General features: G+C 47.3%; 1 protein-coding gene across 1 annotated transcript in view; it reads left to right on the top strand.

Moving 5' to 3' along the window:
- SLC35F3 (solute carrier family 35 member F3) overlaps positions 1-9153 on the top strand; it is a 177662-nt gene extending 168509 nt beyond the window's left edge. Inside the window, exons 5-8 of the mRNA XM_074168670.1 lie at positions 3289-3414; positions 5978-6170; positions 7706-7795; positions 8909-9153. Coding sequence (XP_074024771.1) covers positions 3289-3414; positions 5978-6170; positions 7706-7795; positions 8909-9153 — 654 coding nt within the window. The remainder of the gene's footprint in view (positions 1-3288; positions 3415-5977; positions 6171-7705; positions 7796-8908) is intronic.
- Positions 9154-16731: the final 7578 nt, after the last annotated feature.

A 16731-nucleotide genomic window follows, 5' to 3' on the forward strand; every position in this document is an offset into this window, starting at 1 on the left:
GAAGTGCAACTGGTAGCTCTACAAGCACTTAAATTACAATTTGGCTGGAATTTAAATGTAAGAGCAAGCTACAAAATCCCATCCTCGATGCTCAGGCACTTGTAAATGCCTACATCTCCTGTAAGGAAGTTGCATTTCTCCCCCTTTCCCTTCACTGTGCCCAGAGCAATGGTCCAACTGGGCTGCAAGCTGCTATATTGGTTTCAGAGAAGACACCCATGTGGTGAAGCTGTGAGTGCCTGAAGCGTTGCCTCTGCAAGCCCTGCTGTGCTGAGGCATTTGCTGCAGGCCAGTAGCCATGGTGTGGCGCGGTGCAAGCAGCCTGTCATTGACGCTAATGATGTGCTTGATAGACAGGCTGAAAGGCTTCCAGAGAAAGCGTATGTGACACGCCTGGCGTGTCGACAGGCAGGCTGAGAGGTGAGGCCAAGACTCATCTGACACTCATGACATGCTCGATAGGAGAGGCAAGGACCTCTGCCCCAGCAAAGCTGTTTGCAGACTGCATTTATTTGCTTTGGTCTTTGACTTTGGTGTTTCACTCCATGCTCCAGTAAATAAAACAGCTCAGGATCCAAGAGAGCCATCGCTTGCGAGTACCTCCTGTGTACATAACGTATAGACAAGCACACCTGCCAGTGGAACTTGGAAATAACTATGCTATCAAATCCCAAATCATAGTCTTCCTTTCCAACCAGACAGAGACCCAGCCTCCCGGGAGGTGCTCTGAAGCCAGCCAGCCCCTGACATTAAAGCAAAACTGGATATTTTTGATTCTGCAGTTCATTAATGCACCCTCCAAGTTTCCCCCGCAGCGGAGCTGCAGCCACCAGCAGGGACCCAAGCAGGCTCTCTTCACCAATACCCATGGAGGTACTGGCTGGTTGCCACAGCCTGGCGTGTTGCTGTGGTGTCCCCCTGGTCTCAGGCTGGACAAGCCCCATGCATCTCAGACAGGAGACGGCCACGTCTGAAGCAGATGCTACAGGAAATGCTGCATCTGCCACTCTTTGTCACCTGGGCTGTAGCACAGGGGATGTGAAAGGGCTGGAGTTGACATCTTCCAGATAAGCCGTGTATTTTGCAGCTCTACAGTGAGCCATACTGAGACAGAGCAAAGGTGCGTCTGCCCCAGCAGCTGTCTGTAGTGGACACCTAGCAAAATCTGTCTAAACAGGAAAAGCCTATAATGATATTTCCTCATGACACTTTCCAGCCTCCAGCAATTTGAGGCTCAAGGACTTCCTGAGATGGAAGGGATGTTCCTATAGCTAATAGTCATTGATGGATTTTTTTCTTCCATGAATTTATCCTGGCAAACTTTTTGCATCCACGGTGTGCAACAGCAAAGCTTTCCTTGGCGGAATTATATATTGTGTGAAGACAAATCTCTTTTTCATTGTTCTGCACCTGCCCCATGCTAGTCTCATTCAATGACCTTTTTTCTTGTGCCTCTGAAGCCACACAGAGTGTCTGAATTTTTATTTGACAAGCAACAGCATGCTGACATGAGAGAACTGCTGAGGGCTGCTGAGCTCCTTCAGTCCTGCCTATCTGAAACAGCCCCACATTGCAATAGAGCCATGTGTCAGAATTTTTTCTCTCCTTTCCTTAAAAAGAAGCCTGTCCAGGACTGTAGGGCCCAGTTACACCACTGCCAAGCTTTGCCTTAGAAATGATGCCCCACAGCTGTGCATGGAGAGATCTGATGCTGACAGGGCTGCAAGCCAAGATGCCGTATCTGAACCTCTCCAAATCTGCAGCGTGCACACCCAGCCTCTACAGCTTGCACCGGGCTCCGCTCTGATCAGGTCATAAATCAGCATCTTCAGAACCTGCTGCCCACCTAGCTGGGCTTTGCAGGGAGCTGAGCAGCTGGGGAAAACCCTGCCCCTCCATAGCCTGACGAAGTTGTGCTCATGCAGCATCTTGAACAGTAGTACAGCAATTTCCAGACTCAAGCCCCTTCTTGTTGAGATGCTATTAGCAGCCGTATTTTCCAGGCAGCATCAGCTTCTGCTGATTTGGCTTTTTTCTGCCCTTACACCACCCTGCCATTCTACAGCAACACCTTTGGAGAAATTGATCCCCTTCTGCTTGCAAAAATGGGGCGGTTTTTCTCTTAGAGGAAATCGGAGTTGTTGATGTAATGTGCAGGAGGGATCTGCTGGGTGATTGTCTGTGGAACCTTTATAGGTGGCCCCCCGGCACCAGCCCCAACTCAACCTGGGGAAGAGGCTGCTGGTGCTGCCAGGATGGAGACCTGCAGCTGGTAAAGGGGTCCGCCCACCGCAGCTTGCTTGCTCAGGTGGCAGCAGAGCTTGGCACACAGGCTTTCCCCCTGCATCTTCACAGCAGCCCCAGCATCTCTGGTGGTGAACGGGAAAGGTGAGAGGAGGCCATTGCTCTTGGATGTGTAAGCAGCCACAGCCTGTGGATGGAGCTTAAGACTGGCACCAAGAGAGGGGAGAGTTGACTGGCACTGACCCAGCTAAGGGTGAAAATAAACTCATTTATCCCAGTCACCTTAGAAGCAGCACCATGACTGTGCAGCCAAAAGGGATGTGGTCTAAGCAGGGCATCCCTCGCACCACTGCAGAGCCAGGAAGCAGGGAGCATGCAGAAAGCCCTTTTCACCCCAGAATTACCACCCAGGGAGGCTTGAGGCATCTGGCAGGACAGTCCCAGAGAAGCCATGGGTCTCTTGCTGACCCAGCTGAATTGGGAGCAGCCTGTCGCCTGCCTTCATGAATGCTACCTCCCTTTGGATGAGCCCCCTCAGGCATTGCTGCGGGCCTGGCTGGCTGGCTTAACCTCCCTCTGCTCTCTGAAATGACACATCTGAACTGGAAAGTAGCTGCATGAGTTTAATTCCCCTGCTTACTTCAAAAACCTTTTTCCTCCAAAGCCTCTGCAGGACTCAAAGCCTTTCCTGCAAGCGCCAGGGAATTATTACTTGTGTATTATTGTCACGCACAGGCTGCAGGGACTCACTGGTGGGGAGGCTCAGTGGCAGAGATGAAATTCCCCCTTCAGCTCCGTCTGAAACCCTGGGCCCTGCACACACATCCCCTGGGGCAGCAGCTCCCTCGCAGCTCTGCCTGCAGCCAGGGAAGCTGCGAGGGGAGGCAGCATTGCTCCCTGGATTACCAGCCAGGGCTTGCTACTCGTTTCCTACATAAACAGATGATGCAGAACTACTGTCCTCTCCTTTAAAGCTGCTGTCATGATTTTTCCATGTTGGGGGTTGCGCAGTAACATTTGCTTTCTTTCTTTGTCTCCAACCAGATTGTGGCTGCTATATTTGCTATTGCAGGGATAGTTATGATGACATACGCTGATGGGTTTCACAGCCACTCTGTTATTGGGATAGCCCTGGTGGTGGGCTCTGCCTCAATGTCTGCTCTCTACAAGGTAAGCACACCTGGGTCTCCCCTCCCAGAAAGATGCTAGTCACCCCCGTTGCTCACATTAACTGCTCTTGTCTTACTTGCAAACCTCCACGCAGTTCAGTGCCACACGCCTTTCTTTGAGGGGCTCTGCCATAAACACACTGACTCTGCAACGCTGCATTCAGGTGTTCGCTTGCTTTGATGTCTGCCCTCACTTAGGATAAAAACTCCTACTTCCTGGGAAGAGTCTTCTCCAGTGCCCACAGGAGGACTTATAGACGCTCCACCTTCTTGAAAAATGAGGCTGCTTTTCCGTAGGTGCTGGATTTAATTACTCACTCTGGAAGTGCCCTGCAGAGATTTAGCTTCTTTTTCAAGTCACTGTGTTACCTCCCCTTGTCAGTCCTCCTTCAGTGGCATACATGGCCTATGCTGGGCTTAAAGTATTGCTTACCACGGAAATAATCACATGCTTAAATTCCAAAGCACATGCCTATGAATCAAGGTCTCATCCTGACCAGCCGGGCACACCGCACTGTGTGTGAGATGACATGCAGCCTTCTCTGCTGGGCAGAAAGCCATTTCACTCAGCCTGAGACACATACGTGCGTTTGCCTCTGTGCTGCTCATGGCACAGAGAGTCGCAGTTCACAGAGAGGAATAAGCACTTGTAAGGTGCAGTTCACCCACCCTGGCTTGGACACGGAGACTGGGATGAGGTGTAGACATCTTCATCTGGTCTAATGAATCCCACCATACCAGTCCTCCAACACAAACTAGCCAGGCAAGCCCTGTGGCCTTAACACAAGCAATCAGGGGAGACTCACCAAACTGAGAAGCATCCATCCGTGTCCCTCAGCGCTGTGCTGCAATGCTTTCTGCTCATGTTTTCAGATCGCCCTATGTCTTACATAAGGGAGGTCATGAAGCTTCATACAGATTTTTCCTTTGAAAGAGCATTTCCTTGCCAGACTAGAGATGTGCCCTCCAGACCCAAGGGAACGCCATGGCTCTGGAGTCATCTGCAGGCAGGGAGGGTTATTCAAGGCTAAAGCCTAGCTTTGCCCCTCTCCCATGGCATGACTGGTCCTTGAGAGGGACAGGGATCTCAGGGCTGTTCCACCAGTCACAGGCAGAGATGGTGCATGGGGAGGTGATGGTGGCAGTGCCAGCAGAGTGTTACTCTGCAGCGCACCCTGCACATCTGTACAGACGGAGCTGTGCAGCTTGTTCTGCAACAAATACCACTCTGTCACTGCTGCTGCCATTCCATTCTTGCTTTCCGCAGTCTGGCTCAGTTTCCATGGGTTGTGCATGTCGGAGGGGCAGGCAGATCTGCAGGCAGATGAGCTGCGCCACATGCAGCAGAGTCACCTCAACCTGCCCTCCTCCCCCCGGCACGGACACTTCAGTCTCTCTGTGCTGGCTGCCCACCCTGCCAGGGGCAACACACTGTCCTCAGGTGGCAAATGAGGAGTAAGTGGCTTTCAGGATGTTCTGCTCCACTATGCAGAGCCAGCAAGGCAGCCGCACTGGCCAGTGATGGCTGCGAGGTGGTGGGAGTAGGCAGTGGCCCTGGGCGACTGGTCTGAAGGTCTCTAGTTAGACAAAGGAAAGAGACAACTCACACTGGTGGGGGACCTACCATCCCAGCACAAACCAGTAAGTCAGAGTCCATCGGCTTTCCTGGTTTGCAGCCCGTAGCAGGGGAAAGCTGTACCCAGAGCCCAGGGGATCCACCAGATCCTCTGCAGTTCTGTGGTGGAAACCTGATGCAGACCCCAGACCAGACCCATCCACAGGAGCTCCCTGGATGGGCCGCTCACATCCCTCGTTCCATCTCTCTTTATGCTTTCTCCCACTGACAAACCAAAGCTTTTAAATCCCTCCCCATGGTCTCATTAGTCAGGCCGTGGCTGGGCTCTGGGCTGCGGGGCTGCTGCTGTGCTGTCATCTGCCTTCTGGGGACGAGTTCCCAGGGAGGAAGCAGCCCAACACTGTGATCACGTGTTGGGAGGCAGCAGGGAGAGCAGTGCTCCTGGGGGACAAGGACTGAGGCCATCCAGACTGCATGGACTGTGCTTGCTCACCACTGCAGCACTCCTCAGGTGGCAGATCAAGGCCTGGACCAGTGATGTCCGATGCAAGGAGATCACACACATTGCTTCACCTGCTCCACCGATCTTCCGGTTTTAGTGTCAAATTTTTCAGAGCTTTTCCTGAAGGGAGCATGCAGAAAAAAGACCAAAGGGTCTAGGCTAGGGTGAGCGCCCTTCCCTTTCAGGACGTGCACAGCCAAAGGTGCCGAGTCCCCTTCCCACATGGGCTCATTTGGCAGCTGCCCCTGGCTGTGCTCCAGGGGGTGCCAGGAGGTAGAAGGCTGGGGGACACAAGCTGCTCTCCACAGCTTCACCAGCAGCCATCTCAAGTGTCCGGCAAGCACCACGGCTTAGGTGATGGCTGACACTACTCAGCACCCAGCCCCTCAGCCCCAAGCTCCGAACAGGAAGCCACTGGATCCAGGACACCAGCGTCCAGAGGAATGGTACAAGAGAGTTTTAAACCCATGTGTTTTCCTCTTGTAGGTTTTATTCAAACTTCTTTTGGGCAGTGCTAAATTTGGAGAAGCTGCCTTATTCCTGTCCGTGTTAGCTGTCTTCAACGTCCTCTTCGTTACCTGTATTCCCGTCATCCTTTATTTTACCAAAGTGGAGTACTGGAGCTCTTTTGAAATCATTCCTTGGGGAAACCTCTGTGGATTTTCGATTCTCTTATTGAGTGAGTAGACATAAAGTTCTCGCGCTACTTGGGGTGGAGGATGATGCCAGAAATTGGCTGCTGGTGGAAGCTGCAGGCCTCTGCCATACTGGAGCTGTTTTCCCTTCTTCTCAACCTAATTATTAGCTTGAGAAATCATGCAGAGAGTCCATTCCTAGGTGGCAATGTAGAGCCCAATTCTGCTGTTATTACCAAGCCAGGGTATTGTGGCCCTCATTAGAAGGTGCTGTGGGACTAAACTGTAAAAGCTTGTCCTAACTCCTACTCGTGGGCTCTGCCTCACAGAGACAAGTGGTACTTGCCCGGGCTGTGACGGGGAGCTGCCCCCCAGGCAGGGCATTACCTTGGGCTCATCAGCATCCCCCAAGCAAGCAGGTTAGGCCAGGCCAGTCAAGGTGGCCTCCACTGACTTCGGTAATGGCTAATTACTATTTATAAAAAGCAGGAAACTTTTGAAAATGTAGCGTTGCATAGCGCTGATGGGAATTTGGTAGGTGGCACTCCTGGGCCACCAAGGGAACCCAGCTTGGGAGAGATGCCAAATCCAAGCCTTAATGATTCATGGTCATCAGAAATGTGATGCTGTTCCTTGTTAAACTAGATGTGTTGACTGTGCTGCCACAGTTGGTCCCTAAACTGGATGACAGCATCACATTTCCTAGAACTTTGATTTCTATTGGAAATAGCCCTTCTCCATCCCCATCTCGAGTCCCAGCTCCTTTTACCCTGAACAGTCACAACACTTGGCTCTAGAAGTGCCTCCGGTTTACTTATCTGTGGACTCAATGGAAGTTTTCTGTAAGGAAGCAGCGCAGAGCTTGGCAAGCGATCGCTGGGGTGTGCAATGTATAGGTACTACTAGAAAACAGTCAGAGCCCCAGCTGCTGACAAGGTCAGTATTGGCAAGGCTCTCCTGACTGCTAAAGTTAATCAATCATCTTAAAACAAGGGTGAATTTGGTCCAAGCAATTATTAATTTGTCATAAGACACTCCACAAACAGTGTGTGGTATTACAATGGAGTGATATTATAATCATTCAGTTGTAATGATATTATAATTTCATTGTATGAAATTGTATTTAGCAAGTTCCTGTCTGGAAGAGGATTAGATTTCCACCTGCACCTGGAGGCAGCTTTTCCATGAAAAAAGTATTCAGTCAGAAGCGACTGTTTGGCTGAAATCTCCCAGGTGAAAAGTGTTTAGTTGTCCAGCAGGGCAGTGGATCGCTGCAGAGAGTGGGAGTCACTGCAATGTTATGCTGAGAATCAGGTTGTACCCACCTGATCCTGCCACTGGATATCTATCTATCCAGTGGGATATAGAATTCCCTGGGAACAGCAATGTCTCAGGCAGACGGAAATGCAGCAGACAGAGGTCTGTCCACAGGTATCTTCCAGGAGTAACAACAGAAGTTGATATGCCTTCTATATAAACAACATACAGAGGGATTAATAAAGTATAAAGGTTTCAAGCGACATTCCTTCTGCCTCGTTTCACTGTAGTAAAAGATGTTTTTCTTTCCTTTCTTCTTCAGCATTCAATATTCTACTAAATTTTGGGATTGCTATCACCTACCCCACTTTGATTTCTCTTGGAATTGTACTGAGTGTCCCAGTGAATGCGGGTAAGAATTTCTGCCTTGCATCTTAATGAATACATTAAATCTGTGCCCTTTCAAATACACAACAGGGATAAAAGCAAATAGCTTTATTAAACATGTTTTGCATCTCCTCTCGAAGACTCATGAAGATGACACTGATTAAAAATGTATACTTTATGTGTTAAATATGTAATGTATAACATTACACGAATGTTCATAATCTCTAGAATTTCTTTTCTAATTACTGTCTGAAGAAGCTAGTATACTGAAAAAAAAAAAACTAGATTTGAAGTCATACTTCTCATGGATGAGTAGAAATCAATTCTTAATGATTTAATTCAAGGCAGGCTTAACACTAAATTGAAACAAATAAAAGTGCTTACATTTTAGAGCAAATATGTATTAGTAATTCTGCTTGCTGTGGTAAATAACATTGCAGGTATTTATCAAGTACACTGGGGAATTCAACTGGTACATTGTCAGTTTTCTGAACTTTAGGGAAGGCCAAGAGACTGCAGAGCCTGACAGGGCTGGGCAGGGGAGTGCAGGGACAAACCTGGCCCAAACCAGAGACACCAGGCTCCTAAAACCCAGCGTGCTGAACTGGTGCCGCGGGACAGGCAGCAGCTCCCAGCTACAGGCAGGCAGAGCTGGGCACCGCTGGCTGCCCCAGCAGACTTTGGTACTGAACGGTGTGATCCCCACCAGGGTGTGTGCATGGCTCGGGGTGTGCAGGGTGTCACTCAGCCAGGCAGTCAGGGTGAGAAGAAAAATTTGCATGAAGAAGCTGCTGTGCCAGGGAAGGGAAATGCCCCTTTCTCTGCATACCTGGACCTCAGTGGGAGTTCCTGTGCTGTCAGCGAGGAAGGGAGACGATGCTGCTGCAGACAACTGCAGCTCCAAGCATCATCCCCTTGTGTGCCCTGAGGCCACAGGCCAGCTCTGCCTGCTCTGAAGGGGCCCTACCCTGCTGTGTGCTAAACCAGCAGGAAGGGTAGTCTCCTGCCACCATTGCCTCCATGGTCATGTTCTTCTGCCCCAGCCAGCCCTCAGAGCTGGGGAGGCAAGGGGGAGGGAAGGGGATACTGCCCTAATGCTTTGTCCCATGTAATAACACCCGTTCAATGTCCCACACAGTTGTTGATCACTACACGAGTGAAATTGTCTTCAACAGTGTCCGAGTAATTGCCATCATCATTATTGGCCTGGGCTTCCTCCTGCTGCTCTTGCCAGAGGAATGGGACGTGTGGGTAATAAAGCTCCTCACGCGTCTCAAAGTCCGGAAGAAGGAAGAAATCCCCGAAGGGAATGGAGACATTGCTTCAGGACTGCCTAACAAAAGCCGGAGAACTCGCCCCTCCATGTCATCCTTTGCTCATTAAATGCTCTTTTTACCAAAACTTTGTGGTTAACCTTATATATGATGACGCAAAGGTCTTTTCTTGGGAAGAAGCACACCTGTCCAACATGGTGTACATACCTGTACAGTTTTGATATGATCACCATCTAAGGCATCGAGTCTTGGCATGTCCAGTTTGCTTGTACTTTTTCACGTCAGACCTTTCACTTAAGTAGTACACTGAAAAAAAAAACCAACATGCAAACCAAGAACCTCTCTTCTCTTTTTAAATGAATGTAATATATAGTCAAAATATATTATTTGCATAGATTATTTTAAAGAATGATTTTCATGAAAAGCAGGGCAGACGTTTTGAACTTTAGGTACCGAATGATGCATTGCACACTGTGATTTAAAAGAAACAAATGCTATGCTACATCACACGTTTATTTTTGACCAGAGCTGTACTCTAGAAGTTTTCAAGGAACCAAAAGGGAATCTTTTTGGGGACAGGAAGATGGGGGAAAGAGTGGAAGGAAGGAGGTTTGGAAATCACTTTATGTAGACAAGCGCATGTTGCGCTGCAACCAGGAGAAAATTCAAGTGCTAAAAATGCATGCACTAAAGCACTAGAGAGAAAGGAGTTTAGAGCCCAGATCTCCTTATTCTGCACATGACTGTAGTCCACGTTTAGAATCATGCAAGAGAAATCCAGTGCCTTCTACACAAATCTTGTCTTTATCCACACAGAACCAGGTCCCACCGCGAGGCCCTTGCTTTCGATGGCAGGGCTCGGGCTTGCAGCCCCGGGGGACCCCAAATTCCCACTGACATCAGGACGTGCTCCCCCATATGCGCCGTGGCTTCTGTGGGAATGCAGGACCCAGGGGACTGCAAGTTTGTGTGCAGGAGACCTGGTTCTCTTCTCACTTGCACGGGTTTTACCCCTGTGTGGAGCTGCGCTTGACTAACACCAGTGTGAGGAAGGGGAAGTCTTGGTCTTGTGTGGGAAAAATCCGACCGAAAATGATCAAAGGGGCTGGCAAGAGCGTGGTTGCTGAGGTACAGTCTGAGAGCATGGACTAAGGGGGTGAATCGCCAGTTGCTTTTACTCCATAATTGTGAGTGTTAAGAGTTAAAAATGTAAGATATTTACATCAAATGTAACACTTTTTATGAAACTTGTAAGCACCAGGATGTTTACTTAAGCGATTTTGGTTCGCCATTGAATTTCTATCTGTGATAGATCACATGCTATGTAAAAAAGGGGGGAAAAAGGTTATAGTTTACTATTTTTGAAGTTTACATTGTTGCATACAAAATTAAAAGTGTTCTTTTGAACTGCTGCCATAGCCTAGGAGTCCCTGCTGCCACTGAGGCCCTCTTAGTCTCAGGCAGGGGTGGCATCCACTTTAAAACATTTTAGCAAATCAACTTCAGATTCCATTATCTGTTTGGCAAAGCTAAATAATAAAAGATTTTAAACTCACCCTCAGCCAATGCTATCTGTTTCCTCCTCTTGACTACACCTTTATTCCAGTGTTATTGTGGGTAGTCTTTGGCCAAAGCGATCAGAAGGGAGAGACACGATCATCAAAGCAACCAAGGCCAGTCTCTCCTCAACACAAAAGTCTGCTCTATACTTCCTGGACAAATCCGTCCAGGGGGTTTATGTTAGGCATCAGTCAGGAAACACGTGTCTGGCAGTAGACCAAAGGAAAAGCTGACCTTCCTTTGAAACCATCGGTGAGCAGCTATACATGCATATGCTAACAGTTATTTAAGGGCTATGGATGGGACATGAGTTTGTATGTTAATAATTAGGCCCTAGTCCAGCCTGTATGCCGTTCCCTACATATTTCTTCATGCCCAAATAGACACCAAAGATTTGCTAACAGAACTTACATGCACAAGCTAAAATCAGACTGTGGGAAGCTGCTTGCAACGACTGTTCCATCCAGGGTTACACACCTAAATTTTTAAATCTATTTCTTTGGGAAGCAGGGGAGGGTAAGGCACAGGGCAGGAGCACAGGTACAACTCTAATAACTGGTTTGAAGGGCACACACAGGCTTAGAGTTTACTCCATCTTCGTGCATATGATTTTGTCATCCTCAAAGTACCCCACACTGCTTCCAAGTTCCCTGTCTTGGGGGCAAGGCCAGAGTATAATGTACACTTCCATTTTCCATAGTCCCAATAAGTGGCATCTTCTGTCATCACTGCACTCCATTTTCCTGTGTGTTTTATGCAGCTTGGTAGGTATCCAAAAGGTTCTAAATGCCACCTTAAAAAATGCAACTAAAATGTATTTATTACTAAAATGGCAGCAGATTTTTTAACATTCAGTACAGATTGGGGGTGGGGGAGGCGTGGATTTATGCACCAGAATGGAAAGCAGCATCAGTAAAACTCTGACTTACCAGATGCAACTGTCATTGCTTCTGTTGGCTCATCCTTCCTGAGAACAGGCTAAACACACACAAGGGCTGGGATTTCAAGCAGCAATATATTACAATCTCTCTCCTGAATAGGAGCTGAGCAAACTAGATTTACCCATGTTAAGCAATTCTAAACTACACATAGACCTATGTGTAGTCTACACTTAGACCTCAGATGAAGTGACCTATATTTCTTCAGGCAAAATGTTGCTTTAAAGCACCTGACTTGGCAGTGAGCAGCTGCTTAGCAAAACCTTCCAGATACTGAAGCCCAGGATGTGACTAGGAGAATGTCAAGAAAACGGTACATCCCTATCAGTAAGCATGTGCATCTATAAGTGCCAAAGCTTCATAGATCTGAAGCTGAGGAATGAAAAGAACTGGAGTAATTGGCTCCCACCAGAAGGACAAGGCAGAGAGCAAACCCTTCTGAGAAAGCATTAGATGTAACCGGACCACCCTTCAGGTGAGGGTAAGATTGAACCCTCCTGATCTTGGATAGTTAAAGGACTCCCAGGACAAATTCAGTGCCTTGGAGGTGAGGGCTGAGTGGTGGCAGGCTCCCCTGCTTGCCCTCATGGGCTAAAGGACTGTGAGCAATCCCTACAGCACCCTGTGAGTCAGACCACTGCTGGCCTGTATGGACCCCACACAGCTCTGCAGGGCTGTACCTGCTCTGTAGAAGAGAGCAACACAAGCCTGGAACCAGCACTTTTAGCCCATCCTTGGCCATGTCAAACCTCCTTCTGAAGCAGAACTGCATCTCCCTGCAGCATCAGACCTTGCTGCCTGGTGTCTTTGAAGCTGGTCTCCTGCCTCATCACTGTGTGGCTCCTGCTCCTGCATAGCACTGCCAGCCACCAGTGTGCACCCTTGTTCAGGGGCTGACCTGGATCCTCAGCTTTCTGCCCCCAACTTAGCCCTCACAATGTGTCTTGGCTCCTCCAGCAAAGGGGGAAAACAGTAATGATCCAGTGGGGTTGTTAAAACAGCAAGTTGGAAAAAAAAAATCTCAGGAAAGTAAATAGCATCACCAGACCCCACTGCAGGTGCCAGCTTTTGCCATGCACAATATAGCAGTGAAGAATCCACGGGAAAAAACAGCAGTTCTCCCCCTCCCTTGCACGTCTTTCTCCTTGGCCTGTTGTCTGTAGTTGTCTCCTGCTGCTACCTTTATCATAATCTTTTATTGCGACTCTCCACAGTGACTGCATGAGCCTTTCATCAGCACATGAGTCACAGCTGGGCTTATTTTTAAAAAAGTCTCCTGTTCTTCTGTCTAGGATGGTTGTGTTCATATCAGTAGTTTTCAGAAAAATAGCTATAAAAGGCAGAAATCCAATCACAATACTCAACAGATGAACAGAAGGCAATGAAACCAACATGTAGCTTTACTGTTTTGAGGGTTGAGGGCAGACTAGCAGGACCTGCAGATCACCAGGTTCTGGAGCTGAATTAATGTCTCCTGTAAGCTCAGGGACAAATCACGCATCCCCAACTCTCCAGAGTGCTCTGTAACAAAGCTAGTGCAATATTGAGTTGGTCGGGGTTAATCTTCAATCTCTAGGGAAGGTAACATCGCCAGGTGGACACCATTTCTGGTCAAAACCCTTTCTGCTACTGTACCTGCAGGCCTGCAAAGCCACTGAAAAGTGAAGGTTTCCCTGTGCAGTGAATACAGAAGTCTTAATTGGCTTGCATAGCTCTGGATCATATTCCAAATAAACTCACAAGTCTACACAACAGAAATGCACATGAAACACCCCTCCTCTTCACTGAAAAGGATGTCACAGGTCTCCAGCACTTCAGAAGCCCTCGGAACAGCATCAGTCACCCACCTGGGCTATGTGGACTCAGAAAGCAGACTGGGACTTAGGCGGGGGGCTACACAGACTCAGAAAGCAGGCTGGGGCTGAGGGGTTCTTCAAGGAATAGGGAAAGAACAGCAGCCAGAAGCAATGCAGCTGCTGTGAAGCAGGAGCACAGGAGAGCTGCTGATGGGATCAGGACAGAAATGCCTTTTGGGAAACACTTTCCAGGGGAAGAAGCCCACCTGCCCCTTGCTACAACTCCAGTGTGAAGAAATGGGGTCTCTGCACTTGCTGTAAAGTCATAAACTACTGGGAGTTTGACTTCATGTCCCTAATTTGTACTACAGAAAGGACGGAGTCCTTCAAGGCCTCCAAGCCTGAGCTACTCCTTGGCAAAGGCCAAGGCTGAGAAGCTTCTTTCACAGTCCAGCCCTCGTGCAAGCTGTCTTTGCAGAAACTGCCAGCAGTAATGGATTTTGATGGATGAGTTTAATTAGCTTGTCGTTACTAAAAGAGAAGCAATTAGATTTTCTTCTTCAGCTGGCATGCTCTAGGGCATTTCCATAATAACCTGCACCTTATCTAAAAATCCTGAACATTAAAAAGGGAAATAAGAAAAAACGGAGCTGAAAGATCTCGTGAAAGAAAAAAAGGAAGTCAAATGCCCACCTGCAACCTAAAAGCCTTCTTTTAAGATGAAACCAGATTCCTAAGGACAGGACCAGTAGCTCAAACTAATGTGTCTGAAAATAATAAGCCTCATATTTCTTTATTCTACCTGAAAGTCTGTTAGAGGGGTCTTTATATATGCACAAGGTCATTCTAAAGAAGGTAGTGATCAGTATTTCTCCATGCACATCGCAGATACACTAGGATGCAATCAACTTCTTAGTAATGAAGAGTGAAACATACAAGGAGAGCTACAATTCTGGAAAAGCCTTAAACAAAGAAGGTGGTGGAGCTCACATTAGTAGCGAACCTGTTAAATACAATTTCTCTGCAACGATCTAGAGACATTTCATTAATCCTACTGCTGAGCTAGATGATCTCTTCAGAAGACACAAAAGAGTTTTCCAGCTCTTCATCTCCATCTCTCCCTCTACTTCTAGATTCAGTCCACCTAACATCTCAAGACAACCATCAGTGCATTGATTGGGAACAACAGCAATCAACCTGCAGAGCATCTTTCACCCAAATGAAGAGAACTAAAGTAGATGTACTTTAACAGAGTTTTCCACCATAAATTGAGAATCTTTTTGATGAGTGACAACAGTCAATTTAGAGCCCCTCATCATGTATTTTAGACTTTTTCACCATGTCCGTTACCTCATGTCTATTAATGCTGAATGCCACCGGCTATTTTGCTGCCTGGCCACATGACAATGAGAGATGCTCTCTCAGTTTTAGTCTTGACTCTCCTAAATCAGTAAAAAAGTATGGTCACTACATGTTTTTTTGACCATTTATGAGTACACACAAGAAGACTGGCCTCAGCACAGGTCCTTTGGTAATCTCTCTCTTTTTGAACAGCAATAATTTATTCCTGCATTTTGTTTCCTTCCTCCCTAACCAGTTATTAGCCCACAAGAAAACCTTCTGTTTTGATCCACAGCAGCTTAATTTCTTTGGTAAGAAGCCTCATTAGAAACTCTTCAGAAATCTAAGTGCAGTGCTTCCTATTCTCTCAAAAAAAAAGGGCCAAGATGAGTCTGTGGAAAGTCATCCACCCTTCACGCTCCTTTTAACATGAAAGAACAAGACTACTGAGAGACTGAGACTTCTCTGCTTTTCCATAGGGAAGGCTGCCTTCACTAACTTCCGCAGCCAAGGCAGCCACCAACTCCAAGCTTCACCTTCTGCACATCACAACTGACCCAGATGCTTAAAAGATTCTTATAAGATTCCTAAAAGAATCCTGAAAGCTGGATTCCAGTGAGGTCCAAGCAGCAGGATTTGTAAGGACTTCCAAGATGTGAACTTCAGCTTGGATATCCTGCCTTATTGGCTATGAGCATACATTATGGGCGAGTAAACATAGCTGTGCTGTCTCCCTGTGATGGGTCTCACTGTCCCTCTGCCTTCTGAAGCTCCCAAGTCTTCAATGACAGCAGCCTAGTTGCAGAGTAAGTTGTGTAATACTGTCCTTGTGATTTTTGGCCAATTACACATTTTAAATGCCTTCCTGACTTGTAAACAAAACCATCTCTCTCTCATTGTGTGATTTTGGATTCGGTCAAAGGCCTGTCACTTGCTAGCTTGGCTACTAAGAAAACTGACATTTATCTTGGGAACAAATACCACATTTGAGAATGATGAAGCTTTTGTGCACATGTAAGCAATTCCACCTGGTACAATACACCTACGCTTCACAGACAATGCTTATAGTGAACATAAGGTAATCAGTGCAGCTGATGGATTATTAAATACAATACCGGAATGCAAGCATGCAGCTGGATTTTTGATAAAGAATTTTAGGACGTGTTTCAGTCTCACAGAGAACTAGGAACCACTTCTTTGCATTTAGTACATAACATGCCACAGAAGGCATCCAAATGAAACTCAAAAGACAAGTTTTCTTCTTCCATTTACATAGCTTTGGAAAATTGAGTCTGCTTGTAGAACAGGCAAGCTCCCAATTTCCCATCTAGCTTTCTTGCAAAAAGCTGAGCATCAACACTGCTGCAAAGCAAGCTTGTCTCATCCTTGGTGGGCCTGAAGAATTGCTAATCAGGAGCCAGCAGAAGAGTAAGTATTAGTCAGACTTCCCACCTTACCATCGCCTGCTTTTCCTAAAATACTCCTTTTTCTGTTTTCTTCCTTCCTAAAAACTGAACAAAAATGGAATATTGGCATTAAAAACAAGTGCCTATAATTAATGCAAATGACTTCATCACCTTAAAAGAATCCTAAACCTGCAGTTGTTGTTTTTTCTTCATCGTAATCGTCACTCCTCTCAGTAGCCTAGTGATTTTCAGACACTGTTCCACAGAGTACTCCGCTGATGTCCGTGAGAGGTCACAAAGACAAGCAAGCCTCTTCTCAGCAGGCTTCAGATCACTAAACATACCAGCCTGTATAGATGGCTTAGTCCTTCCAAATCCCCTCCAGCGCTACCTGATGAACCCACACACCCAGTCCTCTGATCCATGCAGAGCTATCGCAGAAAGCTGCAGTAGCCTCTACTTCTGTCTCTCCCTCAGTGTCCCAAGCCATGTGCTTAATTCTCTATGTTCATGTCACTTTGGCACTCCCTAGTGCAGGGATCCTCATCACAACACTCAGGCAAGACAGCATTATGAGGAAATCAAGGTAAGAGCCCCAACACACATTTAGTTGAAAAATAAAGTGATAATACACATTTTCTTAGGG

Source organism: Numenius arquata, chromosome 2 (genome assembly GCF_964106895.1).
Source record: "Numenius arquata chromosome 2, bNumArq3.hap1.1, whole genome shotgun sequence".
Lineage (NCBI taxonomy): Eukaryota > Metazoa > Chordata > Aves > Charadriiformes > Scolopacidae > Numenius > Numenius arquata.